Source organism: Hypomesus nipponensis, chromosome 14 (genome assembly GCF_054491055.1).
Source record: "Hypomesus nipponensis isolate SF chromosome 14, ASM5449105v1, whole genome shotgun sequence".
Lineage (NCBI taxonomy): Eukaryota > Metazoa > Chordata > Actinopteri > Osmeriformes > Osmeridae > Hypomesus > Hypomesus nipponensis.
In genome coordinates, this window is record NC_140374.1 from 20,706,165 (window position 1) to 20,722,083 (window position 15,919).

At 45.4% G+C, this 15,919-nt stretch overlaps 2 protein-coding genes across 5 annotated transcripts; both read right to left on the bottom strand.

Annotated features, from left to right (window-relative positions):
- Positions 1 to 1,057: 1,057 nt before the first annotated feature.
- Positions 1,058 to 9,840, bottom strand: hps5 (HPS5 biogenesis of lysosomal organelles complex 2 subunit 2). 4 transcript variants are annotated; one of them, XM_084673262.1, is made up of 23 exons: positions 9,723 to 9,840; positions 8,656 to 8,781; positions 8,430 to 8,540; positions 8,232 to 8,296; positions 7,827 to 8,019; positions 7,571 to 7,705; positions 7,264 to 7,478; positions 7,092 to 7,163; positions 6,624 to 6,712; positions 6,322 to 6,500; positions 6,030 to 6,188; positions 5,768 to 5,927; positions 4,809 to 4,926; positions 4,121 to 4,270; positions 3,953 to 4,021; positions 3,245 to 3,819; positions 2,992 to 3,112; positions 2,760 to 2,909; positions 2,519 to 2,638; positions 2,309 to 2,422; positions 2,009 to 2,115; positions 1,571 to 1,856; positions 1,058 to 1,455 (listed from the first exon to the last, which is right to left on the bottom strand). In XM_084673262.1, exons 2-23 carry the CDS (start codon positions 8,755 to 8,757, stop codon positions 1,395 to 1,397), a joined length of 3,351 nt encoding a protein of 1,116 aa, XP_084529388.1. In that variant the 5' UTR covers positions 8,758 to 8,781; positions 9,723 to 9,840; the 3' UTR covers positions 1,058 to 1,394. The 4 variants fall into 4 exon arrangements, with proteins under 4 accessions (XP_084529388.1, XP_084529390.1, XP_084529387.1 ...); XM_084673264.1 differs by lacking the exon at positions 9,723 to 9,840 and adding an exon at positions 9,431 to 9,630 and having other exon boundaries at positions 1,567 to 1,856; XM_084673261.1 differs by lacking the exon at positions 9,723 to 9,840 and adding an exon at positions 9,431 to 9,628.
- Positions 9,841 to 9,903: 63 nt separating this feature from the next.
- On the bottom strand, positions 9,904 to 15,788 carry gtf2h1 (general transcription factor IIH, polypeptide 1). The gene is made up of 15 exons (XM_084673295.1): positions 15,539 to 15,788; positions 14,859 to 15,014; positions 14,582 to 14,774; positions 13,989 to 14,151; positions 13,762 to 13,855; positions 13,449 to 13,598; positions 13,266 to 13,345; positions 12,851 to 12,981; positions 12,611 to 12,698; positions 11,998 to 12,086; positions 11,791 to 11,908; positions 11,570 to 11,660; positions 11,115 to 11,230; positions 10,732 to 10,824; positions 9,904 to 10,633 (listed from the first exon to the last, which is right to left on the bottom strand). The coding sequence occupies exons 2-15, from the start codon at positions 15,010 to 15,012 to the stop codon at positions 10,547 to 10,549; spliced, it is 1,647 nt and encodes a 548-aa protein (XP_084529421.1). The 5' UTR covers positions 15,013 to 15,014; positions 15,539 to 15,788; the 3' UTR covers positions 9,904 to 10,546.
- Positions 15,789 to 15,919: the final 131 nt, after the last annotated feature.

Sequence of the window (15,919 nt, forward strand, 5' to 3'; positions counted from 1 at the left end):
GCCAAAAAAGTCTACATGTTTGTGATAAGTCGCCAAAACGGTTGTCAAATAAATTAAAATATATAATTTTAATGGTTGTAAAATATATTATTCATTGAAAAGCCTTCATGATCTGGAGGTGAAGCTAATGTGTGTCGCTGTGTGTCTGCTTCAAGCGTCAGAGTTTGACATTTATACACTGGCAAAGCCAGCCGGTATGTGCAGAATCTTTTTATCGGTCTTTCTGGTGACAGGCATTCAACATCAAACAGAAAGCTCATTGCCTCGACCTAATAACCTTTCAAAACAAGTCTACTACTGTCCTCTCTCTTGACGACAACCATCTGTCAAACGGAATCAATTATATCACACAAAGTTAGTTTTGTGGCCTACGCTTCCACAAACCTTTCAGAGTGGCATTTAAAAGATGCAGTAGGGGTTAAATCCAAGAGGAGTCGAATGTTAGTATTTACAATCAACGATTCAAGGTGAAGATTCCTTTTTAAAGGCAGCTGCGTTTGCTAAAGTATGGGAAGCATCACAAAGGTATTTCACGCCGACGTCATGAGAACTCTTCAGTTTTCAATAAGCTCTCCTTCTTACTGTACAAGTGTGTCAGTGTCTTCGCTGCATGCTGAAAGCTTGAATCTGATCGTCACTATGCCAGGGCCTGCAATGACACGCGCAGGTGGGCCAGATGGAAGGCGAGGACAGGAGACAGGCAAGACAGGGGGACAGATTACCGGGAGGGGGGGGGGGAGGGGATGCATTCAGAAAAATAATTTGTGTCAGTTTATCACCCACTATATCGATAGTAAATTGTTTTTGTTAAACGAGGAATATATTGTTGGTTTAGGCCGAGATAAACAATGTAGACAGGCTAAGAGAGAAACTGCTTCGGAACTCTGAACAAAATGTTCTCTATTCGCCTTTGATGTTCCAGGTGTGGAGTGAAGATGTTATCCAATGAGAAGACGGTCATTTCATTACTGTGTTATTAATGCTATCGTTTTTTAAGACAGGAAAGATCAGGGAATCTTTTATCTCTTGAAACGCCAGTAATAAATGGAACTAAGAATCAAAGTTCAAATACTTTATTCTAATAAATATTAATAGATTAGCATAGTTAAATTAAACAGTTTTGACTGAATTCATTCAATGGTGCATTCAATGGTTCATTCATGTGCTTTTTTTGTTGTTTTTGCAATAACAGTTCAGCCATAAGAAGTCAATGATAGAGGTTAGTCAAAGCAGATACAACATCACTCTTCATTTGGAAGACATTTGCTGGATCAGAACACTGAAGAAAGCGCAATCCTACATTAGGACATTGAAGTGAATAGGCACAGTCAAATTAAGAACAAGTTAGCTTGTTTATGAAGTGGCTTTGGGCAGCGGCTAGTGCCTGGCACCAGCTAGGCAGGTTGGGACCAAAGAAACCGATCACAACGCTCCAGCATGGTTTGGATCAGGGCCCTTAGGAAAATAAGACAGATTTAGAAAAAGTTAGCTCAGAAAGTAACATGTGGATACAAACTGTACCTTACAATGCAACACATGGGACATCCTCCACCTGGTCGTGCGTACCCACCTCTGCCTCTTCTCTGCCACCCTCAGCAGCTCACAGACCAGGGCGGAGTGGGGCCTGAGCTCCACCTCCACCCCACACTCCTGCAGGGCCCCCAGGGCCCTGTCCGGCCCCACCGCCCGAGCCAGCCTCAGAGTCAGGCTCTCAGGGCTGACCTGGTTGCTGCTGTCCGCGGAGCCGTTAGCCAGGCTGCTCCCAGCGCATGCCTGGGCCTGGTCCAACGGCCTGCTGCACTGCTGGGACATCTGGATCACGGTCTTCCATTCATCCAGGGTCTGGGGCACCACACCTGGGAGGGAGAGATGGCAGTGAACACTCTTTGAGATGGTCACAAGTAACGTTAAAATCAGAGACCTTTGTTTTTTTCTGACATCGGGTAACTTTCCGTTTGAATGTTCTGAGGGGATTGAATCGGTGAGACGTTCAGTGACGCATAGTTACCGTTGGGTTCCTCAAGCAGACTGATGTCATCCAGCCTGCAGATAGCAGAGAAGGCCTCTGAGCGACGCTGCAGCTCACAACACAGGTACAGGTAGCCAGTCCAGTATCTGCACCACATACACACACACACACACACACACACACACCAGACAGTGAATCACAGGTCAACCCCCCCCCCCCTCACAGTCCTGCATAGAGGTGTCTCTAAATACCTCTTCTCAGAAGTATATGGTTTATTAGGTGGCAAGTCATGTGTCACTACCAACCAGCACTGACTGTAACAATCGTAACAGCAATTACCCATTTCTCCTGCAGGTTTCAGCCATGTTTTGCTTGGAGTCCAGGTCAGCTGGCAGGCGGATCAGGAGAGAAAGGAAGCGCCCGTACCCCCATGAGAAAAAATGCGAATGCCACCTAGAACAAAGGGAAACGACACCGGACGTGAGACTGGCGATCCCAAGGGGGAACAGCAAACACAGGTGACGGGTCCAACATGTCACAGCGCTAGACCTGGGATGCCCGTCTGAGGTCATGGTGTCAGAGTGTTGGGGAGCATCGTGGGATAGCGCCAGCTGGAGCCAGTCCTGACGCAGAGACTCGGGCTGGAGGAGGGAGCCCAGGAACGCCGATCTGGGGGAGAACAAGAACAGGTTCAACACAGCATGGTTGATTGGCGTTGGTCTAGTTTGTCGTGGTTCTTCTAGTTGTTCTGTAAATGGAGAGATGAAGAGCAACACCTAGCCAGCGCTACCTCTGTTCCTCAGCACGCGACTGCACGAGATTGTCGAGGTACGCCAGGAAATGGCTGGGCTGGGCCATGGCCATGATGTCAGAGGGAAGGATCGCGGGATAGAACTGGGTGAAGGAGCGCACTGCCACCTCCCCGTGCTTCTCATACAACCTAAGAGAAGAAATGCACATTTAAAAAGAAGTAGGGGCCAGCTGGGGGGGGGACAGGTGATGAAAGGCTTGAGGGTGTGTACCTGTGGAGGTGAGCGAGGAGAGGAGGAGCGCTCCAGGGCTGTAACTCTCTCAAGCTGCGCAGAGACTTCAGCAGATCCCCTTTGTGAATCACCTCCACCACCTTGTTAGACTGCGTCAGTTCTGTATTTTTGTTTTTGCAATAAAGGGTTAGGCACATTGTTAAACTTGTAAATGTTTCCACTGTGTATCTTCCATATAACTGAGATATATACAATGCACCACCAAGTCTTGATAGGAATGCTACCTACTAACCTAGCATGGCTTCCATGAAGGAGCTCTGGAGCTCTGGATGGTCATGAAAACTGAGCACACACATCCTCCTCACACGCTCCAGATCCAGCAGGAAGAAGTAGCGGCGCATGAAGGTCGTGACCCCTGTGGGACACCCCGGGTGCTTAAGCGTCCCTTTGAAGCAGCGCGTCTCCACAAACAGCGTGGCCAGGGGTCCGAGCTGCGCCTGGAGGTCGGAGGGCAGGGGTTTGGGGGTCCGCACGACAACGGGCTCTGAAGGAGCGCCGTTTGACGTCACAGGCACCGCCTCCTCACTGCCGTCTTCGGGACGGAGATGATCTGACCTCTGGTCTCCTTCCTCGCCACTCGCTGGGGAATCCTCCGGCCTCTCCTTCTCCTCGCCCTGGTCTGCGGGCGGCTCCTCCTGCGATGGGGACTGGTCCTTACAGTCTGGATGGTCCCTCTCCCACCCCTCCACCCCGAGGTGTCCTTCAACTGGAGGCCCTAAAACCCTCTCCAGCACAGGCAGCCATTCCTCCAGGGCTTCACCTAAGCATGCCGGGTCCAGCAGAACTAGTGGGTCCTGGATCAGGAAGCTGCTTAGGATGGAACATGGTACACGTTTAAGGTCATGCTTATCTCTTCGCCATAAAGAGAAAATGACATCCTCTTTAGCCATAATTATACACATAACCAAAGGTTTGTGTGTTGCTGTTGCTATGTACGTACGCAGCTCGCTCTGTAGCGGTGCGAAGTTCCTGAAGGTCATTCTCCGCGTTCGGTTGACTGACGGACGCCCTGTAAAACACACAACATATCAGAACACCTTCTCTTGCTGTCGGGAGTTAGCCTTGCCCGTGGTCGCAAATGTCCAGCCCCTCTGTCCACAACACTCACTCGTGTTCCGGCTCTTCAGGAAGTGGAGCGGTGGAGGGAACGAGCTCGGCCTGTACTCCACCCTCCCTGGGGTCAGGCCGGGGCCAGATGTCAGAGTTCATCTGCAGGGTGTTGATCTTCTCAGTCGTCTTCTTCACAAAGCTCGACACACTGAGGGGGAGCAAGGCCTCAGGTTCAGATGCAGCCTCTGACAATGACCTTCACTTGCCAGCGAGGCACGGCAAACAATTGGTCTTCACGAACACAACAAAACTACAATGATGAAATGTACAATAGGCATCGAGGTACACCGAACAAATGCATGAACAGCAAAGTTGAAAGTAAGGGAGTGAAATACACAGGTTTGAATGTGAATGCTATGCGGAAAGAGGAAGTCAAGCCCCCCCCCAAAACAGGCTGCACTTCTTCTTTTGAGTTTTCACTTCTCAAAAGTCACAAAAGAAAATACATATTTGAAAAGCTTATAGCCCTCAAAAAACACTAACATGTCATCCATCATAACTGTGCCTAACTGTAATTACCTACAAGGCACATTTGGACATCCGTGCAGTGGTCGGGTATCTTATCTAATTGACTAAACATCTTTTGCCATAAAACCCATCCACACATTTCATCCTTATGCTTGAGCGCACAAAGTCAAGTTTATAGTTATTTTGTCTCTCGGGGGGGGGGGGGGGGGGGTGGTCACCTGTCTCTGACGGCCTGCAGAGCGATGCGGGGGGGTTTAGGGCGGAATGAGAGAGGGAGATGGAACTGCAGGCTGGGCTCAGATCGCTCACCCTCCACGCGCTCACTGCTCTGGTGATCTGAATGGAGATGGAGGAAAGAGGCAGAGGGCCAGACAGATGGATGGAGTCATGGAGGGGAGTGGAGGGCAACACAGCACATGTGGCAAGCAGGTGGAGCAAGCCCTCTGCAAAACCAAACAGGAAGTAAACACAGCACGACAGTGACGGAAGGACAATAGTGTCAAGGGACGTGTGCTGTGACACACCAAATGCAAAGCAAACTATTGGCGTGTTCATTTTGTGTTTATTCGTCATCAACAATGTCCGAAATGTCTACTATAAACAAATACAAAGTAGTGTCGTATAGCAGAGGATGCCCACATACAGCTACAATACTCTTGCCCTCCATTTCTTCTAAAACGTCTGTGACATCTCAACACGCCTTCATACCCACAACACGTCCCAAAACAGTTTCTTGTTATCTTAAAACTTTTTTCCCCAAATATTCGTTTTATAATATAGTTTGATACTTTTTGGGGGGAATTTTTTTCCCAAAACCTTTTCTTCCACACCCATAACACGTTCCCCCAAAAAAGGTTAATAGAAAAATATTTTTTTACTACACAAACCCCCTGGTACGACTCCACACCAACCATAGTCAACATTTGGGAAGATAACATCAATCATGTGTGCTTTCCACGGTCGTCTCACCCCAGCTCTCAGCTCTCACACAAAACAAATTTGTTTATTTACAGAGAGCTCTCCAGACGAGCTCATATCTTGTTGTGCTTCTGGTTCCACATACTTATCATCCCCACAGTATGAATCACTCCGTCCGCTTTGCGCTTGGTGTGAACACAGCATAAGCCTTTGGTCAGCTTGCTAATGATGGATTGTAACTGCTGCACATGCTCCTTACCATGGTCTACCTGGTCTTCCTCCTGCCCAAAACTAAACTCCTTCAGTCGCTCTTCCTCCAACATGGATTGGCTGACAAGGGAGCTGGTCTCTTCATCCGATTGACTTCCTCTGCGGCTAATGACACGATAGATTCCACAATCCAGGACATTGAAGCTTTCCTGTACGTAGAACAAAATATAGTGAAGGCTGACAAGCCAGTGTGTTAGCCTTCACACAGGAAAGACAAGAAAAAGCTTGAACAAACTGATTTCCAAACTCACGTGAGAGGAGATGCTGCTTCTGCGACTACTGGAAGCTGAATCCAGAGGCTCTAGTTTCGAGATCACTTCCTCCAACTGGCCAATCAGATCGGAGTGTGTAGAGGAACTGAGCTGTGACCTGAGGTGGTCAAGGCGGTCGACGGAGATCGATTTACGCACCTATCATGAGCAACCGCAATGATTATCATTTGTCATTAAAAAAAAACCCACCACGTTTCAAATACACAGTGTTTTGATTGCTCTCAAAAAATATGTCGTAGGGCCCGGGGGAGGGTGCAGTTAAACCTCCTACCCTGCTGGGGGCGATGGTGTGCTGAAACATGCAGCAGACGGAAGCAGCAGCGACCCAGGCCTCCCTCCGCAGCAGGCGCTCCACGCAGCGCTCGGCAGACAGCAGCGAGAGGTGAGACAGATGCCCGTCACCATAGAGACAGAAGAGCTCACTGCGGTAGACGGCAACCTCCACTACATCTGCAAGAACCAGGACGTGACGAGGGTTAGCCTTGAAGACCACAGATAAACAGCCAAAAGGTAACTGGATAGGATGGTTGTGTGGATATGGTGAGGGTGACCTGAAACTGGGGTTGCGTCTACCTTTGACCTCTGACCACAGAAGCACCTGGCCAGTCTGAGGTGTGAAGATGTATATAGCAGAGTCAGTCCAGGTCAGCAGATGCTGGTCTCTGCACGTCACAGTGTGAGAAACACAATCCTCTCAACCAAATACATTTACATTTAGCAGACGCTCTTATCCAGAGCGACTTACAGAAAGTACAGGGACATTCCCCTTGAGGCAACTAGGGTGAAGTGCCTTGCCCAAGGACACAATGTAATTTTACACGTCCGGGAATCGAACCGGCAACATTCTGATTACTAGCCCAATTCCCGAACCGCTCAGCCACCTAAAATAGGCAAGATTTTCTTTACTCGATATGCTATTCTAAATATAAATCACTTTATATGTGAAGTTTACCCCAAAACAACAAAAGAGTGATCAGTTGATTGGAGTAGCACAAACATTCTTGTGTTTGATGAAATAGTGTAATTGATGTGTGACTATACCCAAGGCACAAGAGTTTAGGAAAAGCTATGGACTGGGGACTCCTCTGCACAGCGCTGTATTGGGGCTCAGTCCTGAAAAGATAGAAAATAAACACAAAGAAGCATACAGGAATAAACAAACCGTCGACAACAAACTAATCATATCCTAGTGTTAGGCACTGCACTGACATACCTGTAACTGATCAGGGGTACAGGGGGGCAGGCCAGCATCTGCTTGAACTGGTGAGTACTGAGGACCTCTCCACTGAAACTGGCCTCCCAGATTCGAGACCCTGGGCGTGCACAGTACAGCAGGGGGGGCTGCCCCCCCGCCAGCCCTCGGCTCTGGGGGAAGAAGCAAGCCCCATACTCTCCATCGCGCTCCTTGTTTCCAACCCTCCAAAACTTCTCCCTGAGCAGCACAGAGCGGGGAGATCCAGTCAGACCCAACACAGTGCTGGTAGATGTGAAGGGCTACGGAGTGACGTGTAACTTGTCACCTGCCTCTCTGTGTCGCACAGGTAGCACCGGCTCAGGGAGGACACCAGGAGACGGCCGTCAGCGTAGCCCAGCTGCACCACTCGAGAGTCCACCGTGGTGATGGTCTGCACCGGGAACATCACGAACGCTGACCCCTAGCCGACGTCGCACACAGGTCATTTAGCAACCAAATATGGTTCCCCTCCCTCCCACCCCCCCCCCCCCATTTCCCCACACAACCAAAAAGACAACATCTGAGGCAGCCTGGAGGAATACCTTTCCGAGTTTGGAGGATCCTGCACGGAGAAAGGACACCTTGCCTCCAGCGTCCCCGACAAACACCCTCAAGGCAGTGGTGTCCCAGCACAGTGAGGTGACGGCCTGGGCCCTGTGCTCCCAGGAAACACTCACTCTCTCTGGACGCCCACGTCGCTCCACCTGCAGCTCCCAGACAACCACCAGCCCCTGACTGAAACCGTCCACCAACAGACAACACAGACATTTACAGGGAGCCAAACATGAAAGAAGAAGGACAACAGGGGAAGGAAGAGAGATGACAGTGACGACACCTGAAAATCTAGACCACCTGAAAAAAGTTATGGAGTTCTCTTAAAAAATAAATTAAAAAAATTACTAAGTTAGTCATTTAAATACTACGCATCAGAATTTGGCATTCCTTACCTTGTTGCCACGGCAATGAAGTCTTCATCATGTGGACAACAAGCCACCTGCGTGATTGAACCCTCCTTGATGCAAAATAAAGCGAGATGGTTATAAACAAAAGCACATTGTCGATGGAGGCTTTTTTTCTGCCTGCAAATCATTTCGGTGCCTTGCTGCAAAAATATAACATTTTAGAAACGAGGTACAGAATGACACCTTGTGCGTTAGGATGAGTCGCTGTTTCCAGCCCTCCCTCTGGATGAGGTGCAGCCCTCCTGAAGATGTCCCTAAGGCGAGCCACTTCCTCGACACTGCCAGGCAGGTACACTGGCACACACATGAATCAAGTATGTCACATTCAACTCATGTTTCATGTGATTTCAATTCAGAAAGATTGTGTGTTGCTGTGATATTTCCTTGCTGTCTGACAGGAAACGTTTACCTTAAGTCTCCCAGAGTCTAGACGTAGGGCAGAGAGTAGAGGGTCAAGGCAATCAAATTCTGCCAGCACATGGCTGAGAGACTCGGACACAACGGGAACCATGGGAACAATTTGGATGCTGCAAGGCTGAAAGAGACATACAATACGAGACTGAACCATTACAATAGCTCTATATATATTCAAAAGTTGTGGGGATTAACAAAACAAAACCTGAACGAATTGACAAATTATTACATCACTTTCAAGACGCAAAACACAATTTTAAGCACAAAATAAACTATTGCTAGACCCATGAAACTGGCAAGTTTTTCCTCCATAGAAATACTTTGTAAATTAGTCGGGTTTGCTGTCATTTCGTGATTTTAGCAGAATTGTGGAAATCCTAACGTCTAACTAATGAGAATGTGCGACTCCCACATTCTTTTGCAACGTTAAGTCGTAGCGCGAGTATGTATCACGAGACCCTGGCTCACTGAGATAGCGATTATTTCTATAGCCAACGTGTAGGCTAAACACTAACAGAAAAATACATGATCATAAAAACTTAAAAAGTTATAAATATGAACTAGCCATTGGGTTTGTTGGCTTGCTGACTGTAAGTGACTGTACACACTACTAGTAGTAGGCAATTATCAAGTCCGCTCCCCGAGCAAGTAGAGTTGTTGCTAGCTAGCGGGCGTTACTGTAGACTACCTTCATCGCAATGTATCTGTACTAAATTGTAGCACCACGCATGCGACTACCACTAACTAGATACTGAGCGAAGCAGACTTACCAGGGATTTACCAACCCGTTGATGAATACATTCCCCGTTTTAATTCCAATTCACCACATCAAGTCCTAACTACTGACAGTGTTGTTCAGACATAGCTAGCTACAAATACCCTTCTAGTTAGCTACTAGCAGCGGTCTGCGAACTGTCACACCAGCAAACTACTAATGAATCACTTCAGCGACCGCTCCAGGAACACTTCCTGGAAAGATTATTTTGGTAGGCTACTTTGTAAGAAGCCAATCAGCCCAGTTCCTACCTTAGAAGTGTAGTTTTCGACAATCAAAATACTTACTTTAAATGTACAGGCCTATATTGCAGACGTAGACCTGTTCATGATCGTTTTATGCCCTCCATTAGGAATTCTATTGATTGAAATTTGAGATGTCCTCCCAGAGACCCTGCTTCGCTACAGCAAACCAAAATAAATTATGAGGATAAGTTTGGGTGATAAATGCAACACACGTGATTACAGCTTGGACAAAAGCATGAACATCATTTAATTTTTATGTAACATCCAGAGTTTGTCTTCAGTGCATCTAGAAGGCGCAGACATTATGAACCAGTGCAGTTTCTGTGTGATTGGGACACACATTCTAAAGCACTGTAGTGAAATTGTCTTTTCAGTATTGCTATTTTTCCCTCCCCTCAACAGCCCAGGTTTACTAGAACTCAAGTCCCTGAAAAGGCCCAGGGCTCAGATGGACTGCCTTGATTTGTTTGAGCTTTCCATCTTCAGTCTTGTCCACCAAAAAGTCCATAAAAGTCTCAAAAAGTCCATATCCTTTGTTTTCCAGAGTCCCTCATTAGATATTCTTAAGTTTGGTCATTTTATACCACTATTAAATTGTGTCTGGTGGTTCAACTGGTATGGAACTGCATCCAGTCCATTGAAAAAACAGAACAGAAATGAACTAATAATAGTCATTGTAGTTGAGATGCAGTTATTAACGTGTAGGGATGTACAGTAGCAGCCATCCGTGTCCGTAGAGCCCCAGTAGACCACACCCTGTCAGGTTTGTGTTTCTGTGTGCTCTGCTACAGAATCCTGTTGGAGGTCTATGCCCCTTCCTGTTCCCTTGCCTCTCCTCTCACGTGTCTTCAGAAGCACTGTGTTCCTCAAGTCTTCCTCAACATGCGGCGAGTTTGCCAGGCATGGAACTTATTGTATGCCGTCTGGAGCATCTCCTCCAAGTGACCCGTGAGCTGTGGGATTGTTTCATATATTTATTTACAAAAGGGCCAAACAAATGTGAATGCAGTGTATAGGCTATTATTAGATAGGTGCATATCCTGGTCCTTACATTCATACTCAGATATTGACGCTGAACCTTTTCTTGGAAGGGGCGGAGCTTGGTCATTTGGAATCTCTCTAGGTTCGACCTCATTTTCACTACCTTTAGGGGTATGAATACAATTAAGAATGATTGTTATCTTCATCAGAAAATAGCGTTACAGTGAGAAATCACACAGCATTTGGGCAAACTTGGAGATCTTTATGTCAATGTGCATATATCTCTATATAAAACAAAGGTTAAGAATGTGTTGGGTTCTGGATATATAACAACTAGTGCAGTGCCCGTTTGAATTTAATACTTTTGTGATGTGGCAAACTGGATGGGTCTCAGAGTGCATCTTGTCATATGAGAATACCATATTGGAGTGATCCATGGAACTAAACATTTACCTTCTCTTCCAAGAATGGTGTGTTTACAGGAAAGCATGACCAGAAGTGCCTTAACAACTCTCCAGTAGCTGTGTACAAATGCTTCAGTTCCCCCTGAACATCACTGGGCACCATCTCTAAAGCAAATCAAAGAACCACGGCACTCAGGTACAAAAACACACACATGATGAAGTTTACATATTGCATATAACGTTATATTTGATAGCCTTTTCCGAAAATGTATTCAATAAGCCATACATGTGTATTAATTTAGATTAAACTCCTTGGTAAAAAAAAAAAAACACTTAGAACAAATTATTCCAAATAACAATGTCCTGGCAAGCAACAAAATACCTCCTGTAAGGACTGGAAATTGGCGATAAAATAAGAATGGAGGATTGAACAAAACATACAACTAAAGCAGCAAAGAATCAGGAGAATCACCAACAAACACAAACTAAAAATAATTTACTTACGATTTATGGCTTGTTGTGTGCCTGCTTGCATGAGTATGCCCCCTGGTGAAAGGGCAGAGATGGCAGTACTGGCTGTGTTGCTGGACACCACCTGTGAGGAGAGTGTGACAGTGGTAAGGGGGATGCTGCACAGAAAATATTAAGATTAAATTATGATAATAGCAAGATGTTAAAGTGATAGTGTTCACAACAGGTTGTGAAGAAGCAGAGAAGTTTCAAACCCGAGTAAGGCACGGCTTGTAGTTGGCCATCTCATTCTGGACGCAGTTGACAGAGTTGATAATGTCTTGGCTGGTGGTATACTGCTGGGACTGCAGGGGCACAGGGCCATGAGAGTACCTTGTAGATATGGATTTTAAAATTATTCAATAATACTAGGCACAATTAATGTTGTGCTTGTGAGAGAAGAATAATTCCCTATCCTATACCTATCAGATTTCTTGAGGTTCAAAGCAACTGTTTTCAGTCCAACTTCCTTCTGCAGGTCTTCGTATTCTATGGCCTCTTGTATTTTCACCTGGAATATATTACATGATTTTAGTAAGTAAGTAAGTAAGACTTTACATAAAATCGATCAAAACAATAATACAAGTGATAAAAGTAATAACTAAAATAGCAACAACAATATAACTAATAAAAGTAGTAAAACCCTTCTGAGATAAAATTACTTAAATGCTTCGGTAAAAAGGTAGGTTTTAAGCTGTCTTTAAAAAATGTCTAGCGTGTTTGCTTCCCTAATATTTATAGGTAATTTGTTCCACAGTTTTGGGGCGTAATTAGCAAAGGCCGAATCACCAATCTTCTTATGACTGCTTCTGGTGACCTCTAATAGGCCCGCATTTGATGATCGCAGTGTTCTAGCTATTTTAAAGTTACTTTAAATTTGCTATACGGAGCTACTGAAACAGCATCATGCAGCCGGGGCTATTAACGATTATTAGTATTTGCCCTACAACAATCAGTCAGATAAACTGATTAAAGATAGAGGCAGAAAAACAAATTAAAGTACTAGTCTTAGAATTTCTTGAACCTGCTGTTTACCTTCTTAATGGGTGGCTGGAAAAAGTCAGAGTCCCTCGAGTTTCCATCTGTACTGCTTGTTTCGCTGGCCTGATCATTAGGCGCTTCCCTATGAAAACAGATATTAGAATCAGATTGGATAGTAGATCTACTACATTGTCATGCTGACAAAGAATCAGCATGATCAAGATAAAAAAAAAACAAGTAAGCTAATCATCTTAAGTTTACTGAAGAATTATACACAGACAAAACTGAGTTTACCCCTTTCTTGAGCCAGCTGCCAACACCATGGCACTGTGATGATTGAAACGCTTGATGATAGCCGAGTTGCTGTTCTCCTTCACAGTCTTGTTCGAGCTTGATGTAGAGGGACCTGTAGAGACTCCATAGCCCTGCACACAAGAAGAAGAAAAGAAGACAGCCTTAGCATGCAGCTCCCTTTCGGTTGCACCATACTAGGGGTGCAAACAAGGAATGGCAAAGGCACTGCGATACCAGCGAAGGCTCTGGAGTACAAGCTAAGCAACTAGTGATACACTCACAACATTTCAGGAATTTGGTATCTTGCTCACACAATTAATCTGGAAGCCAGAGACCATCTCCACGATGTGGGTAAAATAATAGCATGATTGAGTAAGTGGCATTTGGATTAGTACAATTTGTGGCTAAATCTCACCTCATCTAACGTCTTGTCCTCCAGTGACATTAGGTCCACCAAAGGATTCTTCACTCCTTGTATCACCATAGATTTCAAGCCTGTGATATGAACATGGCCCTTTTAAATGATTAAATGAATAGAAGAAATGACCAATTTCACTATCCAACTTGGCCACTAGTGAGATGCTAGCCAGGGCCGTACCCTTTTCATCCTGCTTAGCACACTCTGAGAAGATATCCTGAAGGCCGGTGTTGATGCGATCTCTGTGGAAGTAGTGGGACTGGAAAAAACGGGTCCAAAACTCCTTTTCTGTCAGGTTGTGCGGTACATTCTCTCCATACTTTTCTTTCACTGCAGGTAAAGGAACATTTCATTCAACATTTCCAGTTCCACAAAGTGCAATTACTAGTCAATCATTGATATAACAGGATTACACATTTCACAAATTGTACTAATCCAAATGCCACAGGAATAGTGTTTAACAACAAAACATCTAGCAGCCCTCGTATCTTACCTGCTGGGTATGTTCGGAAGATGGACTCAATAATATCAGAAGTGAGATTGTATCTTAGGCCATTACAGCCATCTGTCTGCGGCCTTATGTCCGCCTACAACCAACATAAAAAATGTTTAGTCTATGATTCCAAACAACGCCTCAACCAAACCTAGACATCAGTTTTTTTTTCTATTGCATCTTTACATCATTTAATCAGTGTGCTGATCATGTTTTGGTTTGCTCACCAGAAAGGCTGCTGATATGCCAACATCCTGCTTGTTGTTGGAGAGAGAGACATCCACGTTGTTCATACTCAACCTGTTGGCCCAGAATTCTTCTGCACTGATTACTTGACTGACAACCAGGTCTTTGTACAGTTGAAAAAGCACAGGATCTTCTTGTAGCATTCTGGGGAGAAGGGCGACAAAAAAATGTATGTAACCATTAATAGTGGCTTGAAAGTATGATAAACACATCAACAAGTGAGTATGTTTTATTATAAACATGCACAATAGTTTTTATCGTATCATCCTTTAGCGTATAGTTGGCCAACAAATTCATGTGTTCAGAATGACTAATTGGGCTCTTTTCGCATACTTCTTTTTTGGTAACATGCAAATGTCTCCTCGAGAACAGCCAACCGTTCACCCTGCAGCCTGGGTTCAGCTGTGCACAGTTCAAACCTTCCCATGCATGTAAGGCCATCCGCAAGAAACATTGTGACAGACATTCAACAACAACAATTTAAAAAGTATTCCCCAAAAAAGTTGTGTTCCCCAATCCTCTCATTATCATTGTTGATTTTCATATTTCAGATTGGTCTGTCGTTTGGCCTCACCTATTTTTCTCTTCTAGTTCCTTGTTAGCCCTCTTTTTGAACTTGGGTAGCAGCTGTTGTAGCAGGTCCTTAGCAGCATCACGGTCTTTGAGGGCACTGCTTTCATTGGCAAAGTGGAATGTGGTGCTCTCACCAGTGTGAAGGACCAACTGAAGTTGAATCTTGGCTTTGCCATCAGGGCTGATCTTCTGGCCTGTACATAACCAATTTCCAATTATTACCCAACACAGTGCTATGTTAAATTAATATGACGTCTGTGGAGTAGGACAGAACTTACAGCGAATATCAGCATACAAGTGACTAACGGTGAAGCGGTCTTTGCCCTCTGGGCCCCACGCTATTCGCTCAGCCATCAGGTATAGAGTGCCATCCTGTTTCCTTTGTCGCACCCTTTTCAGGACCAGCAGCACCTCCTCCGACAATGCTGCCATGGCTAGAAGAAATTTGAAGTGGCAGTGTGTGAAGAGGGCAACTGAATACCACGTCACAGTTACACCTTGGATTGAGTGACACGAACCACAGTTTTGAAATTGACGGCAATATTAATAGAAAACTAGCGTGCTAGTCGAGAATGATATGCTAACGTCAGTGTCACTGGTCATCAGTGTGTATGAAAACGTATGTCAAGTGTGAACTGCCGGCCAGCTAGCTAGCTAGCTCACGTAAAGTTACAGGAGGACTAGAAAGATCGCGGCAGTCATTTGCTGGTATGATATGAAATTTAGAGACCAACGTTATTCATAGTTTCAAAAGAAACTTGCATACATACATTATGCATGTCAACCCAAAGCAAGTACATCTCTCTTGGTCTCGGCAATGTCAGTAAGATGGCTAGCCAGCGACCTAGCTAGCACCAGAATAGCGGCGCGCTGACAACGTCAGCTGAAGCTACTGTTATGAGTTTTATATACCGACATGGCTTCGACCCAAAACCTAATGAACACAAATGATCATTACCTTAAACTCCAACCTTGTTGTTGCTGACACCTTGTATCCGCCTTCCCCTGATATAGGACATGCAACCACGTTAACCCAAAAGACGTAATTTGAGTGAATTTAAGACAACTCCGACTCCATGTACTCAAATGTGTCAAGCGGTGTGTCACTTCTATAATTCCGGTGGAGTACAAATGAACTGGCGACACGTTCCTCACATAATCTATACTATAATGCGAGAAATCTCTGTCTGGGATGTTAGGGTAGCGACCGTTTAACGATTAGCTCGAGAACCTTGTTTGATTGTCAACTTTCGTTGTATGGAGGACATCCATACCGTTGTGGCACACTTCCGTAGTGTTGTGGCTTTTGCATTTGTGTTGTAGCTTGCATTTGTGTTGT

Excerpts from the sequence above, each read along its gene's own strand:
- hps5 (XM_084673262.1), bottom strand. The coding sequence starts at position 8,757 with ATGGTTCCCGTTGTGTCCGAGTCTCTCAGCCATGTGCTGGCAGAATTT. Across the intron at positions 6,713-7,091 it reads CCTAAACTCTTGTGCCTTGG|AGACCAGCATCTGCTGACCT; the intron begins GTATAGTCACAC and ends TGTGACGTGCAG. Across the intron at positions 2,423-2,518 it reads ACCTCAGACGGGCATCCCAG|GTGGCATTCGCATTTTTTCT; the intron begins GTCTAGCGCTGT and ends CCTTTGTTCTAG.
- gtf2h1 (XM_084673295.1), bottom strand. The coding sequence starts at position 15,012 with ATGGCAGCATTGTCGGAGGAGGTGCTGCTGGTCCTGAAAAGGGTGCGA. Across the intron at positions 12,087-12,610 it reads TCCAGCCACCCATTAAGAAG|GTGAAAATACAAGAGGCCAT; the intron begins GTAAACAGCAGG and ends AATATATTCCAG. Across the intron at positions 10,634-10,731 it reads GTCAATATCTGAGTATGAAT|CTCACGGGTCACTTGGAGGA; the intron begins GTAAGGACCAGG and ends ACAATCCCACAG.